The sequence below is a fragment of the Thermobia domestica genome, chromosome 2, assembly GCF_964235325.1.
Source record: "Thermobia domestica chromosome 2, izTheDome1.hap1.1, whole genome shotgun sequence".
Taxonomy (NCBI): domain Eukaryota; kingdom Metazoa; phylum Arthropoda; class Insecta; order Zygentoma; family Lepismatidae; genus Thermobia; species Thermobia domestica.
Window position 1 is genome coordinate 314,073,232 of NC_137455.1, and position 22,675 is coordinate 314,095,906.

Consider the following 22,675-nt stretch of genomic DNA (forward strand, 5'->3'; position numbering starts at 1 on the left):
GATTAACTCGTAATTGTACTTACATAAAACGGATTATATCTATCGTATCCCAAATTTGCATTAGGCATAGAAAGCAATACTGGGCATGAATTTTGCTTCTTTCGATTTAATGCGCTTACAAGATTTTCTTGAGTTCATTGAGGCGCTCTGCATCAAAACAAATCTTAAGAATGAGCCTTTTTAAAATGTAGTATTTCGTAACACAGAAACACAGTTCAAAGTAACTATTTCTGCTGCTTTTTAAAACGAGTTGATGGGAAAAAAGTCTTGTTTTACGTCCCACAATTATGCCGGCTAAGCTAAAGGAGATGGTGGTGAGGAGAAATGAATGAAATAGTGGAATGAAGAAAGTGGAAGGAAACAGGAGAACCCCGGGAAAACCTACACACACGGTGTTTGTCCACCACGAAGATCACTTGGCGCGAGCTGGGATCGAACCAAGGATCCCTATGCGCCAGAAATGAACACTACCACTGATCCACCGCGACCTTGCGAGTTGATGGGTAAGCATATAAAACTGTATAGATAAATTTCCTTTATTTCGATTTAAATTTTAAAGTGAAACAACTTAAAAAAAACAAAACCTTCTTATGTATTTTGAGTCCAATAGTAATATTTTGTGGTTAAGTTATTATTACCACCGCTGTCAACTGTAAATTGCTATTTTATGACATAACTACTCTATTTTGAAATTATTGTCTGATATCTTTTTGTAATTAGTTGGTTGATTTGGATTTTAACACCCCTTTTTAGCATTGAGGCTATATGGGAAGGAATCTATTGGCCATAATGGGATCTGGACCATTTCACGTTTGTATTTAAGACAAACATTACCACCTAGATTCATATCCAGTGAAATATAGTTTATGGTATGTTACTTGTGTGTCAGATTCAAATAATCCCTAATAAAATAAGTGGTTATTAAAGCATTGTGCATGGCTTTATATTCATCAATTCCCCTCTGGATTCACGAAAATATTGCAAAAATCACATAGTAATATTACAATTTCTGTAATTTTGTAGTGTTCACGAAAATATAGTTTAGTGTAATAGTCGAAACATCTTCCAGAGAAGTGGAGAACAGAGTCTGAACACGGAATAATGATGAACTCTTCCATTGCATATACTCTGGAGAGTTAACGGAACCGAAATGTTGCAGAGGCATTGCCTCTTACTATACAATTACACATAAGCGACAAGAGGAAATAAATATATCAAGAATAACTGTAGAGAAAATTAAATAATAATAATAATAAAACTGTTCACACTTAAAAAAAAAAAATAATATTTTAGTTAATCTACCACAAATAGCGTTCACCGAAATTCGAAGTTCGATCATCTGGTAGTATATCTCGAAATGTGTTAGTGTTGTATTAGCTGTGGCTGGCAATTGTATGATAAGGAATAATTTAGAAACGAAGGAGATATATTTAATAACTGTTTAGAAAATACTAGCGACTGTTGGCTACTTCCAGATACTGCGAAACTTCAGTTTGCTAGCAGAAAGTCATGAATTGCTTATGTTTAGCTTTAAGATTTTAACATTCTCCTTGCTTTCTATCAGGGTTGAAAGTTTACTTATTGTTTCCCTGTATTACTGTACAACTTCCTTCCCCTCTGCTTGTTCCATACATCAGTTCTCAAATGCAGAGGTTGGTGAATTTCTCTCTCTCTCCCTCTTTTCGCGTTTCAAGCTACAGACGACGTTTACCTTATCTATCGCACAAGTATTCCTCTCATGAGCGTGGGTAAGCGGGACACAAAAAAGAATCAGAGAGTGAAGCCCGAGGGTGCAGATCTTTGGCTCTTGTTTTTTATTGTAAATCACAGTTTTACCTCCCACATTTCCTTTCGTAATTGTCAGGGTTTTGTAATGTACCCTTAAATACATTTCTCTTATCATGTGATATGTCATTTCTTTCTATCCACCTCCAAAAAGGGGAATAAAAGTATTTTCTTCTTTAAAAAAAAAAAAAAGAAAAAGAAAAAGAAAAAAATGGAATTTTGTGCTTGCCAATGGAATTTTGTGATTGAATTTGAACGAAGGACTCTTTAAGCTAGGTTGTCATGCTGCAGGAATCTTGTAGCTGTCATTAAAAAATTCTTGCAGCTCTACAATATTTCTTCATATAAATATAGTCTTGAAAGGGACATGCAATAATGTTTTTCATCTTGCAAGGAGTCAAACCATGTGCAGTTTTCTGGGTCGTCTTGCTTGCTATTTGCTATCGCTCTCCTACTGACATAAAGAAAAGTACCAGTTTCGCCGCTTTCGAAATGACGGATTCTTTAGGACGGAGAGGGGAAGCGCGCCAAAATACAAGTTTCTTATCAGGAGGTTCACTGTTTGTCCACTAGAGTTCAGTGCTGCATGGATGGAGATGTCTTTCTTGCTTTCAGAAAGTTGTACTGTGTAAACAGTAAATAGAAAGATGTCGTTACAAGATTTTTTAATGACAGCTGCAAGATTCTTGCAGCATGGCAATCTAGGTTTATAAAGCTGTTAAAATCGCGTTGAAAGCTTTAATTTACAGTAATTTCCAATTTTCTGACATTGACATTTTCTCAGTCATGCACAAATTTTCAGACTTCGTTGTAAATAATTAATTTCCATTTCTTCTTTCCAAGAAAAGAAAAGAAACCTGAAAATAAAGAAAATACAAAATACCTCGACTGAGAAATTGAATGAGCAATATATTAAACAATTATTAGCTTGAGAAAGTGCTAAAGAATTTATTTTAATCTTCAATTTAGCGAAATGTTCGGTTATTGCTGTATGTTGCCATCTTGCCTTCATTCTAATCACCTTCGTTTATTATTCTCTGAAAAGGAAATTTTTTCATTCCTCTCGGACCTGTCACAGTCTAAAGTAGTATTTGTTTTAGCAAAGAATATTTTTTTTAAAAAGCTGCTTCTCGCCAAATTTATCTGCCACTGTTAGATGAGAACTAGTCAAAAATAAACAGCACTTCAAAAATACTGGGTATTTATCCATATACGCTACAATTTGTTTTGTCAATATTGGACAGCTGTTCAAAAAAAAAAAAAAAAAAAAAAACCATAAGAATTGTCTTAAGTTTTGCAATATTTTGTAAAATTTGAAAAAGTAGGGTAGGAAAATGAACTTTTGTAATCAGAGTAGTTTCCATTGTAATAATTACAAAATGGATTGTCAAAATTTCCATAAATTAAAACAAGTTAGTATTTAGTAAAAACAACTAGTCCAAGTTTACAATAATAATAATAATAAGTTTATTCAAAATTTACAAGTCTTAAGTGCTGACTCTTGAGTATGTTTTTCCATTGTAGGAGCACATTCGCATCCACAGTGGAGAGAAGCCATTCGAATGCGCTAATTGTGGGAAAAGATTCTCCCATTCAGGTTCCTACTCCAGTCACATGACCTCTAAGAAATGTCTCGTCATGAATCTCAAGGTACGTAGTAATATTTGGAATAAACACTGAGGTTATGACTGAAAAATTGTATGCATGTTTAGCAAATTTTATTCTAGGTAGATCTTAACATATTATTTTCTAGTAATGTGTAGAACATATCTGTAGACTTGAGTGATAAACTTTAATATTCCTTTTCAATTCCAAAGCAATTCGAGACATGGACTTACGGTTTAACACGAGATCCGAATTTCATACACTCCCATCGAAATCGAATCCATGTCTCCTGCGTCAAAAGCAAGATGTTAACCATTTAGCTACCTATGAGGGAGCTCTTTAAATTTATTGTCAGTCCAGAAATTTACAGATACTATGAAAATGTTATTACATGATTCAAAATATTGCCTTGTGTAGTGATCACAACGCAGATATTCTGTTGTCATATATATATGATTAAATCTATTTACTGAGTATCTTAACCTTGAAACCATTTATTATTTTGTTGTAAAAACGACGTTTTATTTACATTCAGAGACCCATTCAGGAGAAAAAAAAATATTTAATAAAAGTTGTTTATTAGTCTTCCATACTTCGATATGGGTACTTTGTCATCGAGCTTTGATTTGATGTTTTATACATCTGATATACGAGTAAAAGTATAAACCAACCTGGGTGCAGAAATCCGTCATTCGTAGTTATAGGCTGCAGAAAACATGAGAAAATGATCTTTGAAGGTCCATAGTTCCAATACTATGGGATCCACTGTAGCTGGGTCAAGACTTCATTTAGGAACTAATATGTACCCTATCAAATATCCATGTTTCAGAATTCTGCGGTACTTCCGGAACAATTTTTATGGGGGTAGTTGGTGAGTACTTCAAATTATGTGCCCGTTGTCGGTGTTGTTTTGAACGGCGTATATAAAATTAATTAAATCTGCAAATGATGCTGGGATACTCAAACAGATTCACGTTCTGCAAGGTTTCTTCCGGCGTCGAAATGTGTGATGTGATGATGTATACTTATTACTTTCACTTCTTCTAAAAGTTTTAAAGGAAAACTTATGTTTAATTTTTAATTACGAGTTAGCAATACTTTGGGGAAAAAATGCTGCAAAAATAAGTAAAATAAATAAAAATAGGCATTAAAAATTAAATGGAGCTGAATTATTTTTTGCCAATAACAGTAAAAGTATATAAAACATTTACTACACAGTGTGCTATACCTAGATATGTTACAATAAAGACACATTTCAGGATAGCATAACTAAACCCCATTATTTTACATTTTTTTCTTTAAAAATCACAAGAAATTTTTCCTATAAAAATTCACTCAAATGATTTCAAAACTTTGGAGCAAACAGTGTGCGTCTACAGATCAATTATGTCATATATCTGGTAAAATTCACATAATTCATTATTTAAATGATGGGTTCCTCGAATATTCGTTATTTGAATAATTTTTCGAATTAACCAAATAACAGATAATTATTCAAATTTGGAAACGCATATTTGGATATTCGAATAAGTCAGAAAAAAAAATATTTGAATGAGAGAATATGGGAACAACAGCATTAGTCTCTATTGTAACATTTTGTAGAGATTGTTCCTTGTTGTATTGTTATCATATTAATTATAACAATAGGTATTTTACAATAATAATATTTATAACAATAAAAACATGAGTCTCTATTTTGTTATTTAGAACTTATTTTGTATTAAGTCTGCTGGTAAAACTACAAAAGCTTATTTTTTGAACTGTGTAAAATTTATATTTTATAGAGTATTAAAATATAATTATTTACTAATATACATATAATATATAATATAAAATATAATATAATATACATGAGTCTCTATCATAACATTTTGTTGACAATTATTTTTTTTATTGTTATCGTACGAATAATAACAATACAGATGTTACGACAATAACAATGAAAACATGAGTCTCTATTGTAACATTTCGTAGACAATGTTCTTTGTTTTATTGTTGTAGTACCAATAATAACAAGAAATATTACAATAATAACAATAAAACATGAGTTTTTATTCTAACATTTTGTAGAGAATGTTCTTTGTTTTATTGTTATATCAATAATAACAACAGACATATTACAATAATAATTATCATAACAAGCATTTTGTAGAGTATGTTCTTTGTTTTATTTTATCATTATCAATAATACATAATTGTAATTAATGTTAAAAATTAATAGTTTTTTGCTGCAATTCTCTCTAAAATATTGCTGGGTCTTATAATGAACTCTAATATTTCATGATTTAATCATAGTCGTTTACGGTGAATACCATGTTTCTATTCACGGAAATAAATAAAATATGGGAGTGCTAATTAAAACGAGCCAAAGCTCAGCGATGTGTTTAGTATATGATTAATACTGTAAAATCGTCTTTCTGGAGTTCTTACTTTTTAATTTAATTTAATTTAATTTAATTTTCGTTTCTGGAGTTCTTACTCTGTAAACTTTAGTCTGTCTTAACGGATTTGAATATCCACGCCATCTTAGCTTTTTAGTCCATTGGTTTATATGGAGATTTTTTCCTTTTCAATGAATTGGAATTTGGTGATTCAATTTTAATGATCTTTTTTCTGTAAGTCTATTTGAAATTCTCTTACTTTGTGCAAATTAAATTTTGTTACGTATAATTTTAATATTTAGTAATTGAATTTAATTTATATTAAATTTATATATAATGCAAATTTATTTTAAAAGAACAAGAGAGACCAGATGAAACAATCAGTAAAATTACATAATTAAAATTCCACTTCATTTCAAAGAAATCAATGGAAACAGAAAAATAATTCCCCATTTAAATCAATGGGATAAAGAAAGAAAAAAAAACTAAGATGGCCGTAGGTATTCAACTCTGTTATGTCTGGAAGATGATGCCATCTCGCAAATGATAAGTATAGAATTAGAAGTGGACAAAGATAAGTCGATTTAAGACGTTGTCCTACCATTACCAGATGTAACTATGCAAAAGTTAGATTTTGAGTAGATAATCATGAAATAGGTCTTAGGAGTTCGAATCATTTCATGGCAGCTTGTGCGAATTCTTCTTCCGATAGTTTGTTCCATATTATCTTTATCTAGGTATCAAAATCTTGTATTTGAATTCATGTCTTAAAGTTATTTTGCTACTTTCCTTAATATAATGACAAAACTCAAACGAGTATATTCTCTTTCCAGGTGGGAAGAGGACGTGGTGCAGTGTTGGACAAAACACAGGCTAGAATTCCGGGTAACAACAAGCGAAATAATCTCCCTCAAAATGCATTTCAACCTATCTTGCCCAAATATGGGGAGAGTGCCGTTACTAGTGCCTCTGATCTCCTTACGTCTACGTCTGCTTCTGAGAGACCAGCTTACTCTGCTTCAAGCATAACATCACCGTTTCTACCCCCAGCTGCTGCGTATCCCCCGCTTCATCCATTTTTTATGGCAGGTTCAATCCAAAACTCAGGGATCAGTCCGTACACTCTACCGCGAACATTTCCAGGCATTAACCATCTTCTTGACCAACTTCCACCGCTGACACCAGAGTCTAGGAAAACGGAAGCGGAGAAGGAAAATCGCGGAGGAGACGAGTTGTGGAGGTTTTCATCACAAACGCCCATTAAAACAGAGAAAGAAGAGCCTATGGAAGAAGAAAGAACTGACAATGTAGTAGTGAAAAAGGAAACGGAAGATATTAAAACTGAAGAGACTTCGAATAATACTAATGGACAAACTTCTGTTTTAGAAGGAGAAGAAGAGAAATGTGACAGTGCTGGTGAGGGTGGTGACCGGGTTTCAACTCCTAGTGCTAGAAGTACTACAAGTAGCTGTGGGGACTTAGACGCAGTGAAACGAATTTTAGAGACAGTTAATGTAACTGTGACAAAACAATTATTAGAAGCAAATATGCAAAAACTTTGCACAACGACAGCTGTAACGCTTCCAGCAGTGAATAGTACTACTACTAATTCTTCTATTGTATCGCCTGAACTGCCACCTACTGACAATACTGATGTCCCGCGGGTTAATGCCTTGGGTCCAAATGACAACAGTAGTAAATCCATTCCATTCTTCGGTACTTGTGATGATTCAGAAACACCGTGTCGATATTGTAGCAAAGTATTTAATAGTAAGATTGATTTACATCAACATGAGAGATATCTTTGCAAAGCGAATACCGAGAGTCAGGTAGTGAAACAAGAAGAGGATCAGCAACAGCAAGAACAGCAACTGCAACTAGAAAGAGAAGGTTTGGCTGCTAAGCTTGAAGGAGCAATGGATTCTGAGAAGAAAGTTGAAATCAAGAACGAACCTGAAGATGAAGTGGGAAACAGTGACGAAGATTACAATAAGGATCCAACAGACGATGAAATGACAACAACGGATGGACGGAAAGTGCGTGTAAGATCACTAATAGCGGATGAACAGTTGGCGATACTCAAGAGCTATTATGCCATTAACCCACGGCCTAAGAAGGAAGAACTGCAGCAAATAGCTGATCAAATAGGGTTTCAAGTTCGCGTAGTTCAAGTTTGGTTTCAGAATACTCGTGCAAGAGATCGCCGTGAAGGCAGACTCATACATGTGCCCTATTTTCCTCCTGCTCTTCCGACAAAGATCAAGGGATTCCATACACCTTCATCAACCTCTCCGTACGCCCCTATTATTCCACCTTTTAATGGGGTTATTCCACCACGAATCCCAATGCCTTTGTTATATACACAGGGTTCTCACTTTCCTTCTGCTCCATCAGTTCCACACGTCACAGTCCAGTCCACTACGAACAACAATGCCAAGTGCCTCAGTCCTCCAGCTGCGGAGCAACCTCTTGATCTCTCAACAAAAAAGTCGACGCCATCCAGTTCACCTCACCCCTCCACCGTTCACTCTGACTCCGAAGAAGCGATGAATCTCAGCCACAAATCATCTCGAAGTCCAACTCCGTGCCATAACAACAACAGTAGCCTCCTTATCCAACAGACAGGATTGGATTCCCGTTCCACAGCCGCATCGCTGATTGGCATTTCTTCGTCTACATCACCATTGGATAGACTGGACTATTTCCGGAAAGAAAGCAGTCGGAGTCCTGCAAGCCTTGATTCCGCGATAACCCCTCCACTGTCCCTCGTGTCAGCAGCAGAGGATCATCGGATTCCAGGTGCTGATGGATCGAGTCGATTAGCTCGGATACTCGCTCTACCTCCAGTAACGAAACTCAGCCTTGCTAATGGTGCTATGGATAATCTACTCTATAGTCCGGAGATCAAATCACCAGGAGCACAAGAGAACGGAAGGACCAGTCCTGATAAACGTTCATGGCGACAGGTAGGATAAAGTTATGTTACATAATAATTTATATGTATTAATCATGTAATTACGAAGGTATTTAAAAAAAAATTCGGTTTGGATCTGAAATATTGTGCCACTGGTGATAATTCATTCATGATATATAGTGCCATCTATAGAAGGAATAATACATCAGTTTCAACTATCTCAGCTACTACATTAAATGGCTGTAGACAATCATTTGAGCTCACATACTAGATGATAATGTTCCAGTCACACGACTGCTGTTGCTAAGATCGCAGTGAAAGACAATGACTTCAAGCAGATTCAACATCCACCCAATAGCTCAGATGTAGCACTGCAGTCTTGGCAATAACAACTGTGTGAACTAGAGCATTGTCATGCAGTGTGCGAGCTCGAACACACATGACTGATTCAAATTACTACCTCCAACCAATTGACTTAGCTAGACAGTTGAAATTAATACATTATTTCTTCCATAGATGACATTATATGCCATGAATGACGTATTACCATTGGTTGGATATTTCAGTGCTGTGCCGGAAACTTTTAGAAAATACCCTCGTATTTTATTTGTTTATTTATTTATTTATTTTACTAATTTCCTAGTTTGATAATATTCAACAAATCTCCTACACTATCCAGCAAGTCTAGCATTAGGAAGAAATGTGTTTTGGAAGAGATCAATAAGAAACTTAATTGATATGTTCTGAAAACAAATACAAAAACATCGAAAGCAAAATTACACATTTTTTACTTCTCGCCTTACTATATGCAATTGTCATTGTTATCAGAACTTCAATACTATTTAAAAAAAAATGGTTTTAGAGTAATAATAATTGTTAAGTAAACTGTTCATGAAAAGGTGTTCTTTTTACACCAAAATAATTTGTGTTTTTGGTTACACACTTCAAAGAGATATAGTGCAGATCTTTTTTCTTCTTTCTTAAATTTTACCCCAGTTTATGCCAAGGATGCTAATTATTTCCGAGAGAACACAATATTATCTTTAGTTAATTAATGCAGTGTTCCGCTACCGAAGTGTGTAAGAACTCTTTCCGAGGGACGAAGACTAAATCTTCTCGCTTAATATATTTAAACCATAATCTTAAATGATAATTAATGGTGAAGGGCTTAAAGAACCAAGAGAAGAAGAGAGGGGAGGACTTTAGAATCCACTTTTCTATTTACTGACGATATTAGGCCGAACCAAGAAAATTAGTGTAGCAAAGAATGAATCATATCATTAGTATTATTACAGCATTTTCTTTTCTTAACTAATACCATAAGAGAAGAATGATTAGCGACTGTATTTATTTCGCGAAGGAGAAAGTGAAGAACTTTCTTCTCTAACCAGGGACGAAACTTGTAGCTTATGATAACTATATCTAATTTCAGTCTAGCATTTGTACATTCGCGGTTAGATCACAGAAATACAATGAAACTTTACTATATTGGTAACCATCGGTTTCATTGAGAAAAGGCCTACTTTTTTGTAGAAAATTTGTGTATTTTGAAGCAAACACGGATATAGATTGTAGTATATACACTTCTAGTGAGTAACTATTACCAAATCTTACCCTGTATCTTATAAATAATATATATTGAAAAGTATTTCTGCAATATAAAATATTTTATTCTTTAGATTTTTGAAACTCTTCTCAAAATTATAATCATTGAGTAAAATTAAATTGTACAAATATGCAGATGAATTATAAAATCCTTTTTCCATAACCAATCAACATAGTTTATTATAATAGAAGTGTCATGATTGGTGAAAGTATATCAAAATATAAGTGAAATGATATTTACACGTAACAACCCTGAAACTCAAATATTAAGGAGATAGCCATTATTGACATATTGAAATTATATACTGAAACAACCTGCCACAGAAAAAAAATTGGTGGTGTTGGTTTGGTTGACCTTTTCCAAAATCCAAGCTTACTACAGAAAGAATATACAGCAAATGCCATTTTTCTTTAGGCAAATACAAGTTACTTACATTAGATTCGCGTTGCTAAGAGCAATCATTTTCGCTGTTAACTTAAACTTTTCAAAGTCATGATCTCGGCGTTACTTTACAAATGTAGAGACTTGTACAATCAGCTTCGCAAGTTAGACTAAATATCGAAACAGTATCTGAGTCTCAGTCCGAATACCATTTGTTAATACAGTATTTATATCGTTTATGTAGTACACATTTACTGTTTTTCAACCGCTTTTAACGCTTTTTTTTTTTTCAATAATAATATGGATCTCTTGTTTTAATTCTGTGAAATTTATTTTTCTGCTTTTACTCTTACACAATGTTCTAGGCCATGTTTTGCTACTAGAGCAGGTCTAAAGAAAAAAGTTTTTCAACCTGTATTTTCTGTCTTAAATTTTGGGTTTGTTTTCCTGCTCAATTTGGCAGCGAGAGCAGGCTGTATATCAGAATGATCATTTTTTTCTTCTTTCTTGACCATTTGTTACTAAAAAAATTAATAACCATTTAGTTTCAAATTTGTGCACTATGATTAAAAATTTCGATTACCTAGAGAGTGTTACGGCATGTTTTTCTTTCTTAATTTTTTTCCACCTATCCCAGTAGATGAATATAAGATCAGTTTCAGGAAATACTTGAAATATCCAGACTGTCTCACACTTTTGAGTAGCGAAATACACATTCACCCACAAAAATTTCACACTGCTTGATATTCAAAACTCATTAGCAATGGGAACACTTTACTACATGAATCCGAACATCAGTTTCCGCAAGAAAAATATTTTAAACAGTGATGGAAAAGAAAGGCATGCGTAAATCAATCTGGGCTAGACTGTCAAATACCTTGCAATGTGTTATATGAATGGGAAGACTTAATGATGTTGCTCTGTACATAGACGCACCCACAATAGATATAAGAAGCAATAAACATGCTATTGCCTACACTTTTATTTTTGTTAAAGAAGTTACTATCAATGGGGAAGCTTTTCCCGTTTGTATCTTGGGTTTATTGCTCTTCCGAATTAATAATAGTGAAAGATATTCTGAAAGGTTTTCTAAAAAATGAAAGGATCAATACACAGATATTCACCTAGTGCTCGATATACTGAAGTAAATTTAATATTGCATAAGAATAATGTTGTTTGAATGAAACCGAGCTTTCAAATGGGCAGTTGGCGAACTCACATATCAGAAATTAAAGAGAAATACATCTTATGTGAAGATGCAGGTTCTATAGTATTTATTTATTTAACAATTACCAGATACAGTCCAGAGGCCATTTTATACTAAATAGCTAACAACAACAATAACATTGGAAAGAATTTGAGAATGTATCAGCCAGGGCCTGTTTAGTAGGTACCATCCCGGCATTTGCCTGGTAGGACTGAGGAAAACTTTGGAAAAACCCAGTCACGATGATCGGCAGCGGGTTTCTAACCCACAACCTCCCGAATGCGAAGCCAACGCTCTACCACTTGAACTACTTCGCTCGGTATCCGTCATGAAGCTAAGTTAAGCAGATGGCAAATTAACAGGCTTTACTGCACCAGCCTAGTATCGATACAGGGAGCAGTGTGGATGCAGAAAGTTGGAAGAAAGTAGGAGCAAAAAGCATAAAATACAAATACGAAATTAAAGCAAAGTATGAATGAAAATAAATATGTAAAATATAATAATAATAATAATAATAATAATAATAATAATCTAATCTTCGCATCGTCATTATTGTGGGAAGAGGAACATTTTGTTGAGTGGTAGAACACTTACCTCTAGTGCGAGGGTCCCTGGTTCGATCTCAGCCCATGTAAATTGGTGGTGGACAGCATCGTGTCTATAGTTTTTTTCCGGAGTTCGTGTTTCCTCCCACATTCTCATTTTACCAATTCTTTCATAACTTTTAATATTTAATAAACATTCGTGTTCTTTAGCCAACAAGGCATAATCGTGGGACATGAAACTAAAAGTACGGAGAAAGAAACAACGAGAGAAGAAGGTTGCATGCAGTTTAGTTCAGACCTATGGTTAGTAGGCAGAATAGAAATACATGCGTGTGCAATTTCTTTCTAAGGAAAGTAATAGAGTTTGGAAGAAAAACTTTATAGATGCAATAACAACAACAACAATAACAAAAAAGTTAAACGTTGAGTGTTGATTGTTAGAGTGTGAATAAATGAGGAGTATTGTAGGAGCCATAAGAAATGGTTGATGAGTGTAGATAGAGTGGTTTGGCTTTCTTTGACACATAATGAAGGAACACTAGAACAGTAGTTGTACTTTAGAACTAGGTGATAGTATTACAGTTGTCAGAATGACAGAATGAAAATTTGTTGGTTCTGGGATATTTAGAATCAATCCTAAGTAAAAAAAAATAGATCAAGTTGGGACATCTAGGATTTTGGCGTTGATTTAAGATAAAAGTTAAACTTCTGAACATTTTGTCAATGAATTGATATTTGCAGTGTAACATCTTGTGTCTTTTTAACATCCGAAAATTTCTACTTTCAGATAGGCTATGGAATATGCATTTTTAATGGGTCAACCATATATCCTAAATCACCGTAAAATGCTAAACGTAATTGACATTCTCTTGGATGAGTAATATATATTGTTCTTTATCATTTTGTAGGGAGACATCACGGGTGACGAAGGCGACGATTCTGGGAGTGGGACCATGGAAGACGGCTCTCCAAACAAGAGGAAGAAGTCATGGAATCAGCAGCAGGATCATCAACAGTCGTTGAATAAAGTGGATGAAGTCGAAGGACAGTTTAGCTGCGATCAATGTGACAAGTCTTTCTCCAAACATAGCTCTCTAGCTAGGCATAAATATGAACATTCAGGTAAATAAGGATATACAATATATAAAATTGAATTAATAATAAACACTGAGTTTCAAAACCATAGCAATGGCTTCTGCAGAAAATATTTGTCTTGTCATTTCTGTATTTGCAGCTTACGAGTGCCTTCTTGTTATAATTATAGATACGATTTCTCTGATCTAAGTTAAGCTTTTGTATTTAATGCCATCTCTTTTGTGTAGTTACTCTATTTTGAATGTAGAGGTATTTATGCGTTTAATGTTATAAAAATAGAGAAAGAAAGAAAGAAAGAAAAGGAAATTGTGATGTAAGTACCTTCGCTGATACTTCATCAGATAGGAAAGGAAAGAAGAGGAAAAATGAAAAAGAAATATACGTAAAATAAAAAGCAGCAACTGATAACATAAGATTCAGTCTTATATTGGTGTCTAAGTCATATGATACCGTGGTTAGCTTCAAAGTGAAAAAGAGTTTAGTGGCGGAAAATAGATCTCACGGGATAAGTTGGTCGGTAGTAGTGCAGGAATAAAAGGAATAATCCGTGAATATATAAAATAGAAACAAATAAAACACATATTTAAAAAAAAAGGAAAACTAAATTTTCACATCATACTAAATTTTTTCTCGTTCCAATTTCTTAAACTAAATCAACTAAATCACGTTATGCCGAACCATTTATGAGTGAAATACCAACCAAATTGTAGGCACTTTCGAATAAAAGTTCAACTGAAGGAAATTCATCCCTAAAAGTAAACTACCCCTTGTGGATATTTTCATAAGAAATAATTTACACAACATTATAAGTTACTAGTGAAATATTTATTTTTGAAATATGAAGAAAATCATGTGAGTTGTTTTCGAAAAATCATCTGTAAAGGAAATCATTCCCAAGACTAAACTATTGCTTGTTGATTTCTAGTTCCTTTCCCTGCCACCAGGGCATCAAGAAAGGCGTTTAAAGAGTAATTAGGTCCCATTTATGTTTCGTGATAACGTTATAGTAATCTTAACTAATTTCTAGATGTATTTTTGCTTTCCACGCTTCGTTTGGTTCCTTTGTTCAAAGTTTTTAAAACTAAGCAATCCTAGCGTGGTCATATGAGCGTTAACATAAAATATAGATGTTAAAGTTTCCTTTTAAATTATATTATTTTTAGCAAATATAATACTTATTTTATATATCTTAATAATAATAATATAGATTGATTTTAGTTTATCGTAAATGTTTTGCCAGTTTTTATATTTGGGCTTTCATGGCTAACGTGAATGGTTTCTGTGCACATCATTCTGGGGTTCCGGTGTAGTATTTTTCTCGGATACAGACCTAGGTAAAGTGCTTTAAAAAAAAAAAAAGTCTCATTTTGTATAGCCTCGGTGCTGGAAAGACCTGGGAAAAAGTCTGTAATCACCATCTTAGTTACTTTAAATTATGTTTTTGAATAAGAAATTTGAACTTTTTATTCAGGAATCAGAATTTAAAATAAGTGAAATGATTAATCCTGAGCGTGTTATCATACTATGAAATCAATCAACCGAGCAAGTATCTAATATTAGATTTGTTTTGCAGCATTTCGAATGAAAATTACTATTTGAAATTAAATATTTAATGTATTTTTGATATTCTGATTTCTATTTGCCCATATCTAAAATGAACCACTTACCGTAAGAAGTACTTTATTCTCTTGGATTTGTCTTTCTGTACTTATTGTATTTTTTTAGAACACAAGCATACTGAAAGACATACTTAGCTCTCAAATTTCGGATCATTCGAAGCTTGAAAGCTGAATGTCTTTATTTCGTGTTTTCACTATAATCGTATTCTGAAAAATAAATGTGTATGAATGTCAAATGAGTATGAAGAAACCAAATGTTTAATTTGTTGGCGAAACTTTTACACATCAATATTTTAATTTAACAACAATTATAGGAAAATTATCCAAAAATGGATCAAAAGATTGCGATCTTGGCACAATAATTAGCTTTTTTGGATCAGGGGCCAGAAATTTTTGAACGGCCCCTAAATCGAGTTTTCGTATCAGAATAAGCACATCATACTGAGTTAACTGATAATTTGGGTTTGGCTACACTGTATGTAGTTCTTCAGATATAAGGCCTGCAAGGAAATTTTTGGTGGAAATATATTGGATCTTTTGGATCAGGGGATACAAAATTTTTGAACGGCCCGTAAATCGAGTTTTCGTATTTTCTACGGAATAAGCACATCATACCGAGTTAAGTGATAATTTGGGTTTGGCTACACTGTATGTAGTTCTCCAGATATAAGGCGTACAAGAAAATTTGTGATTGAAATATATTGGATCATTAAACTTTGTGCTTTTCTCGGAGATTAGGTTGTTCTGAGTTCAATTATTAAAACAAACCTAATATAAACCAGATACGTATGGATACCGAAAAACGACATAACAGAAAATCTTAAAAACCACTTCTTAAGATAAATAAAAGCATATTAAATATGAGTTCGAAATAACTTCATTTTGTAGAAAAATTCGGAGGGAGATGGCAAAAATATGTTAGATATCCAATTAGAAATAATTATTTTCTTTTCTAAACATTAGCAAATGAATCCAAAATTAATTATAACACTTATGAAAAATTGAAGTCAAACTCATTTACTCAACTTAATTGATTAACTTCTTATTACTTTCTACTGAGTAGATATTCCGTTGACAGAAAACAAACAAAATAAAAGAAATGGAAGAAAATATTTAAATACTCGGTTGAAATCTTAAGAGAAGGCTAAATGCAAGAGTGAAAAAAAAAAAAAAAATATAATTAGTTATAAATCGAAAGTCTATAAACTCTATCATGGCTACAGCTTAAGTGATGTGTACATAGCCATGCACAAGATACAATGAAATATGGTATGGAAATACAATACAAAATTAAACTAGTTTAATTTATGATATTCAACTCTCAAAGCAAAGTAGAAATATAAAATAATGAGTACGGCAAAGAAAAATTCGTATATTAATAATGTTCATCGAATAAAATGTGGACAATTCAGAAGTTGGTTCAGTTATATTGAGCCGCATTTTAATGTGCCTATTACCTAGTAAATGCTGTGCTTCCACCACCGGTTGTGTCCATCTGCAGGCCACCTCTACTGACCATTGGCCGGCATCAAAGGTTTCACTGCAGGAGACTACGTTGCAGTTCTACAGTGAGTATTGCATCCCACTCCTCTTTACAAGCTTTCCACAAGCCGCTGACGGTGCGGAAAGACATGCGCCGCTTGAGGACTCCAAAAGTGCAATAGTCCATCTGAACTCTTGACAGGGATATCAGAGAAGTGAATTGCCACAATTTCAGTTTCCTGTTCCATACGGAGATAGACATTCCAGCGATGTTTCCATCGTGTGACTGGATGTCTTGTCTTGACGCATTTCAACCTGGTTCACGTTTTGTCCATACAATGCTGAGATTTGATGCTGGTACATTTCAGTCAGGACATGAGTCTGGTTGAGGTTTCACTCCACCTTTCAGAGACGCAGTTTGCCCTTGTACGAGAAACCGATCACAATCATGAACCCTTTGTCAAGATGAACCCACGAACCCTCTCTCTGTATGTAATGGCACGAACTGTACCACACTTTATGAGGTAAATCCACGCCTCATCAAGGGTAAGAAAAAACTTTCACCGATCACCTGCGAGATGACATTCATACTCGTATAGCATCCTGCAGTTTCTTTCTCCTCAGCCACAAGGTACGGTTCCAGGGCATGCATATTGCTCTTGCGAACGACTGTGAGCCGTAAATCCCTAAGAATGGCGTGGTTGATTGTCGCCTGCGATGTGGTGGTCATCGCACGCTGTGGAGGGATTTTCGGAGGCCGCCATACGCAGAATCACATGCAATAGCGGCGATGTCCTCTTCACGGGAGGCCGGTTTGTACCAGCTTGTGTCAGTATCGTGGGCCCAGGAATCTTGTGCCGCATATTTCAGTATAATACGATTCACAGTGGCACGATCTACACAAAAATTACTCACTTTACACATTTCTACGATGCCTGACACCGTGCATTTAACGTCGCAAAGGGCCACAATGAATCCCTCCCAGAATCTGTTCAGTTTCGGCGAAACTACGCTCAGCTACACGCTCTACTGCGTGACAAACGAGATACTGTTGCTTGCCTCGTGGCAATCTCACGGTACAATTGCACATTGAATTCGGCTCAATATAATTGAATCAATCTCTGTATTCTTTCTCTTACGTACCTACTGTGTTTTTAAGTAGTAGTAGTAGTACTATTATTGCATATTTACGCCCTTTATCCCTAGTGCAAGTGATAATTATATCACTTGCCTATTAGTGGTCTGTTTCAGTTATTTGAGGTTCTAGTTTCAAAAGCCGCGAAATCCATTTTTTTTTTAAAACCAAAATTGCGTTATATATCGCTTTTATATGTTTGATCTAAATAAATTCAATGGAAACAGAATTTTGTTTAAAAGCTTAATATTTCATACTAAAAAACTATTTCAAATATGGGACATTGTACGTTTGTATATGGAGCTTCTCTGCACCTTTTGTGAGATTACTTGAAACTAAGCGAAATGGATGTGGCGGACTTTGATACTAGGCCTAATTTGTTATATATATATATATCTTGTGAGAATCTCTCTAAAAGTAATTTTGTACGTATCTTTACTATGACTTATTTAGTTTTAGTAATGACAATTTTTTTTTTAACATATTGGGTGTAACATTGCTAACAAATAGGTTTATAAGAATATAAACTCTTTTAAATTATGTAATTTTACGTGCAAGTATAAATGTAAAGTTGGTAGAGGTTACAACTATCCTTAACGTGACAATTGATCAATGTTAAAACAAACCGTGTGTTATCTGTATTCACTTGATGATGAGAAAATTTTAGTAATTATTACTTTATTTTCGATTTCAGGTCAACGTCCTCATAAGTGTGATGTCTGCCACAAGGCCTTCAAGCACAAGCACCACTTAACAGAACACAAGCGGTTACATAGCGGAGAGAAACCTTTCCAATGTTCAAAGTGTCTTAAAAGGTTTTCTCACTCGGGCTCCTATAGTCAACATATGAATCATCGATACTCATACTGCAAGCCCTACAGAGAATAGTGAAAGGCTCTCCAAGAAATTCTGTATTCACTTGTTTTTAAAGTAAATAAGTAAATAAACGCACTTATATATATATATATAAATAAATAAAATTACATATTAAATATACGAAACTCATGATTTCCTCTGTTTTGATTTTTACCCAATAATTACACTGCATTATTAGTGAAGTTCTAGCACATTTTTCCAAATTTTACCTTCTAGCGTATAGTAGAAAGCCAAAAATTTTTCTTAACGTCTTTACTGTTTATCATCTACCTATACCCTATTCTCAAAACATTTAATAATTAAAAAAAAAATGTCCGTTTTACTGTGTACGTTTTCCAATTCCTTCTTGTATCTCTTCAACGTTACGAACATTCTTATTAGAGGTAGTCGTTTTAAAATTTTAACAAATTGTAAAGAGTTGGAGTTATTAAAAAAAAAGAACAAATCGAATTTTTACGAAATAAAAATAAAGAGTTATTGATTTTGCATCCATCCATGTTTTTTGAAATATCTGTGTCAATATTAAAAGAAAATGAATTTATAGAAATTGATGTCATCGAATCAGAATTTTTTTGAATGTAAACATGTGCCATACAAATTATCTTATTCAAAGAGAGTTTCTTGTAGAATAGGTTTTTAACAAAATACTACCCTATTTTCTTCAGTATATGGTATTTGTAGAACATAGACTATGGTACCTGTATAATACTCATTTTTTTTTGCTAGATTTATGCTGTTGGGGAAAAAGAAAGGTACTGAATTCAGTACCAGACGACAAATTGTGTAGCAGTAAAGAAAAAAGGTAATCTAATCGGATATTTAACGAAATTTACGTAAAACCTGTCAAATTAAGAAAAGAATAACAATAAGATGAAATGCGTGCCATATTAATCGATCAATCGTCTTCCACCTCGATAAACAATTCATATTATTGCAATCAAAGTTGACTAGTCATTGTAGAATGTGCAATTTTTGACATATGGTATGTGTAGCAATCATTTAAAATAAAAAGAGTCTTGTGACTTTTTTTCACTGTTGTTTACTAGTCGCTTAAACCAAATGTAAAAAGGTGCAGAAGAGTTTAAAAAAAAAGGAAAGGCTGCTGCATAGGCATACATAAAATATATAAATATATATATATATATATATATAATACATGTTCAAGTACATGGAAAAACAAAAGAAAATCGTAAATGCTTTGTTTTAACAGAAAACTATAAAGAGATTCGGATTTAAGGCAGGTGGAAGCAAAAGTAAAAGCCGTAAGCAATAGAAGATACAAATGTTCTTTTACAATGCTTTCCTTCACTCAAGTTATGTCAAGCTTCAGCCATTATATGTTTAAAATCTACAGGTTTTAGGATTTTACTTTTTTAATAAATTAAACAAATATATACATATTTTGTATATGATTAAATGGTTTTGATCAAATGAAATCTTTCTTGTAAATATAATATATATATATGACAGTTTTAAACATGTTAAGTGCTTCCAGAACATAACAGCTGTTGATATGTAAGGATTTAAAAAAAAAAGAAAGTTAACGTGTAGTTGGTAATTTAAACCTTGGAAACCTTACAGGTTAAAGGTACAAGGGTTCATATATAAAAGCAAATGGGTGATCTTGTTCTCACTGTGAATATTTGGCACTGTGTTCGTAAGACAATATTATGTGTGGTGATTGAAAAACAAATACATCTGGAACTTAGATTAATCACACCAATACTCAGGAGCAGAAAGTTTTTAGCAGAAAAATAAAAGAAAAAGAAATTTAACGTACCTACATTCAGTGTGTTTATAAACACGCTTGGATTTATGGTAGTGCATTTATTGAACTGTTTTCATTTTTTAAAAAATAACAAAAAAATGTTTGTAAATGTTAGGGCTTTCTATCAAATGCTTTTCTGATACTCTATTTCAATACAAACCAGGTCTGTAAAATGTGCTGTGGTACTCAGAGAAAATATAATTAAAAAATTATGAAGGAAAAGAATAATATATATATAAAAAAAGAACACAAAATGAAAAATTAACTAAATCAAATTTTCTTAACTGCAATGCAGCAGTGAGATTCTCAAAACTATTAATTATGGTTATTGTTCAGCATTCCAGTGGTAAAATTTCCAGTATGTGCTATGTATATGAAAGTGTTTGACAATAAATATTTTTTTTAAAATTCCTGATATTGATATCAGGGCAATACTTGTGTATCTTTCATATACACAGTAAATATGAATAGATTTTTTTCAGTATAAATGCTATTATAGAATCACAAGGCGTGTGATATATATATATATATAAATAAAAATAAAAATATATATATATAAATATACATAAATAAAGAAATTATAAATATATATAAATATATATATATATATAAAAGTGGCCAGATGTACTATTTGAGTAGGCCACTATATTGCCCCTGTTTGTAAATATTTATTACCGCTCTTGCTCCTCAAGCGCGTCTTTCCTTCTTACGTGTCAAAGTTTAAGGTCGAAGCTGGGAGCATGAGGGGTGCTATGTTGGGGTTTTGACTGCTATTATTAAGGGGGGGAACGAGGAGGGGGATTTTTTTTAAAACGAAAAAATGGTTACGAAAGCGAAATATAAGAAACCCACCAACTCGAACTCTTTATCTGTCATTCCTTCTGTTTTAATGATGCATGGTCTTGTAAGAAATATATTTGTCTCTCTTTGAACATGTTTCTCGTCTTTCTTTGTGGAATCTGTCCTTGTAAATGGTACAAGTAAAATTTAAAGACTTTACATTTACATTAGAGAGAACAAAAAGTAAAGAAAGAAAGAAAAAAAAATATTGTCTAAAAGTTCAAAATGTCTTTACAGATTATCTTATTTTAAGTATACATATATATATATATATATATCATTTATTTTTCTTGTCAATGTTTATTAGGATGAAAAAGCATATGTATAAAATAATAATAAATTGTTAAATCTTTATTGTCTGTCCTTAATTTCCACAACTGGAGTAATGTTCTTTGGGGGTGGACGATGTTTCCTTGTTCCTGTTCAGGAAGACTAGGTGAATTTATGTGCCAAGATGTTAAGACGTGCTTCCAAAACGATCTTCACATAAAAATACATGATTTTTGTTATTTCAATATTACAAATGATAATGACACGACAGGATTAAATCACACTCAAAATTTAATTTTTTACACATGAAAAAAATGTATAATTTTATATGAAAATGTACAATGTTTAAGGTAACAACGAACCATTGTTTGAGTGTTCCACTAGGCCAGTAACCCTTGTACAATTGTTAATTGTTTGTTTATTCTTTGACTATAATTTGAGTTCAGTGAAAAGCTAGTTCTACCAAAGAATTGTACCATAATTTTTTTTACATATTGTGCAATAATACATTCTTGCTTTTTTAATTTATATTTATTTTTTTTTAAATACATTTGAGCTCTAGTGTAGACAGATTCTATAGTTTCCTTTTGTTTCCGAACAAAGGCCTGCATGGATACCATGACAAAGAAGTAGTGAAAAATACATTGCATCATATGCAACCTTCCAGTTATCTTTAAGGGACACTGTATGCAGTTTGAATCTTACAGAGTTCAATTCTGTACCTTTACTTCACGATGTATAAATAAATTTGTGAACAATTTACATTATATTGTAGTTTTATTTCTTCAATGGAACTTATCTGAGAGAGAAGTTTTTACGTAAAGACAGAAATTTATAAATTTTTATTCAAATTATTAAAACGACCAATGAAAAACTATCTTCGTTGATTCATCTGTAAGAGTTTCCCTGTACGGTTTCAGTTCTTATATTGTGGCCTTGTTCACCAGAATAAGTCATGTATATCAGGTAAGATCGAATCACATTTCTAAATTAATTTTATATTTGTAGTGTAAGGGTTCAAAATTGGAAGCGAGAACTTTTTTCTACATAAACAACCAATTTTACAAGAGTTCTTATTTCAGTTTTGAACTCTCGCGCTAAAAGTGCAAAATATGTTGTAAAGTGATTCAATCTTCATGTGAGTGCCTTAACCTGGTGAACAAGAT

General features: G+C 33.1%; 1 protein-coding gene across 7 annotated transcripts in view; it reads left to right on the forward strand.

Annotated features, from left to right (window-relative positions):
- zfh1 (Zn finger homeodomain 1) overlaps positions 1-22,276 on the forward strand; it is a 746,119-nt gene extending 723,843 nt beyond the window's left edge. For all 7 annotated transcript variants that reach the window (XM_081748992.1, XM_081748988.1, XM_081748990.1 and 4 more), the window contains 4 exons: positions 3,310-3,435; positions 6,605-8,737; positions 13,333-13,546; positions 18,450-22,276. In XM_081748992.1, coding sequence (XP_081605118.1) covers positions 3,310-3,435; positions 6,605-8,737; positions 13,333-13,546; positions 18,450-18,643 — 2,667 coding nt within the window. In that variant the 3' untranslated portion in view covers positions 18,644-22,276. The remainder of the gene's footprint in view (positions 1-3,309; positions 3,436-6,604; positions 8,738-13,332; positions 13,547-18,449) is intronic.
- The last annotated feature ends 399 nt before the right edge of the window (positions 22,277-22,675 follow it).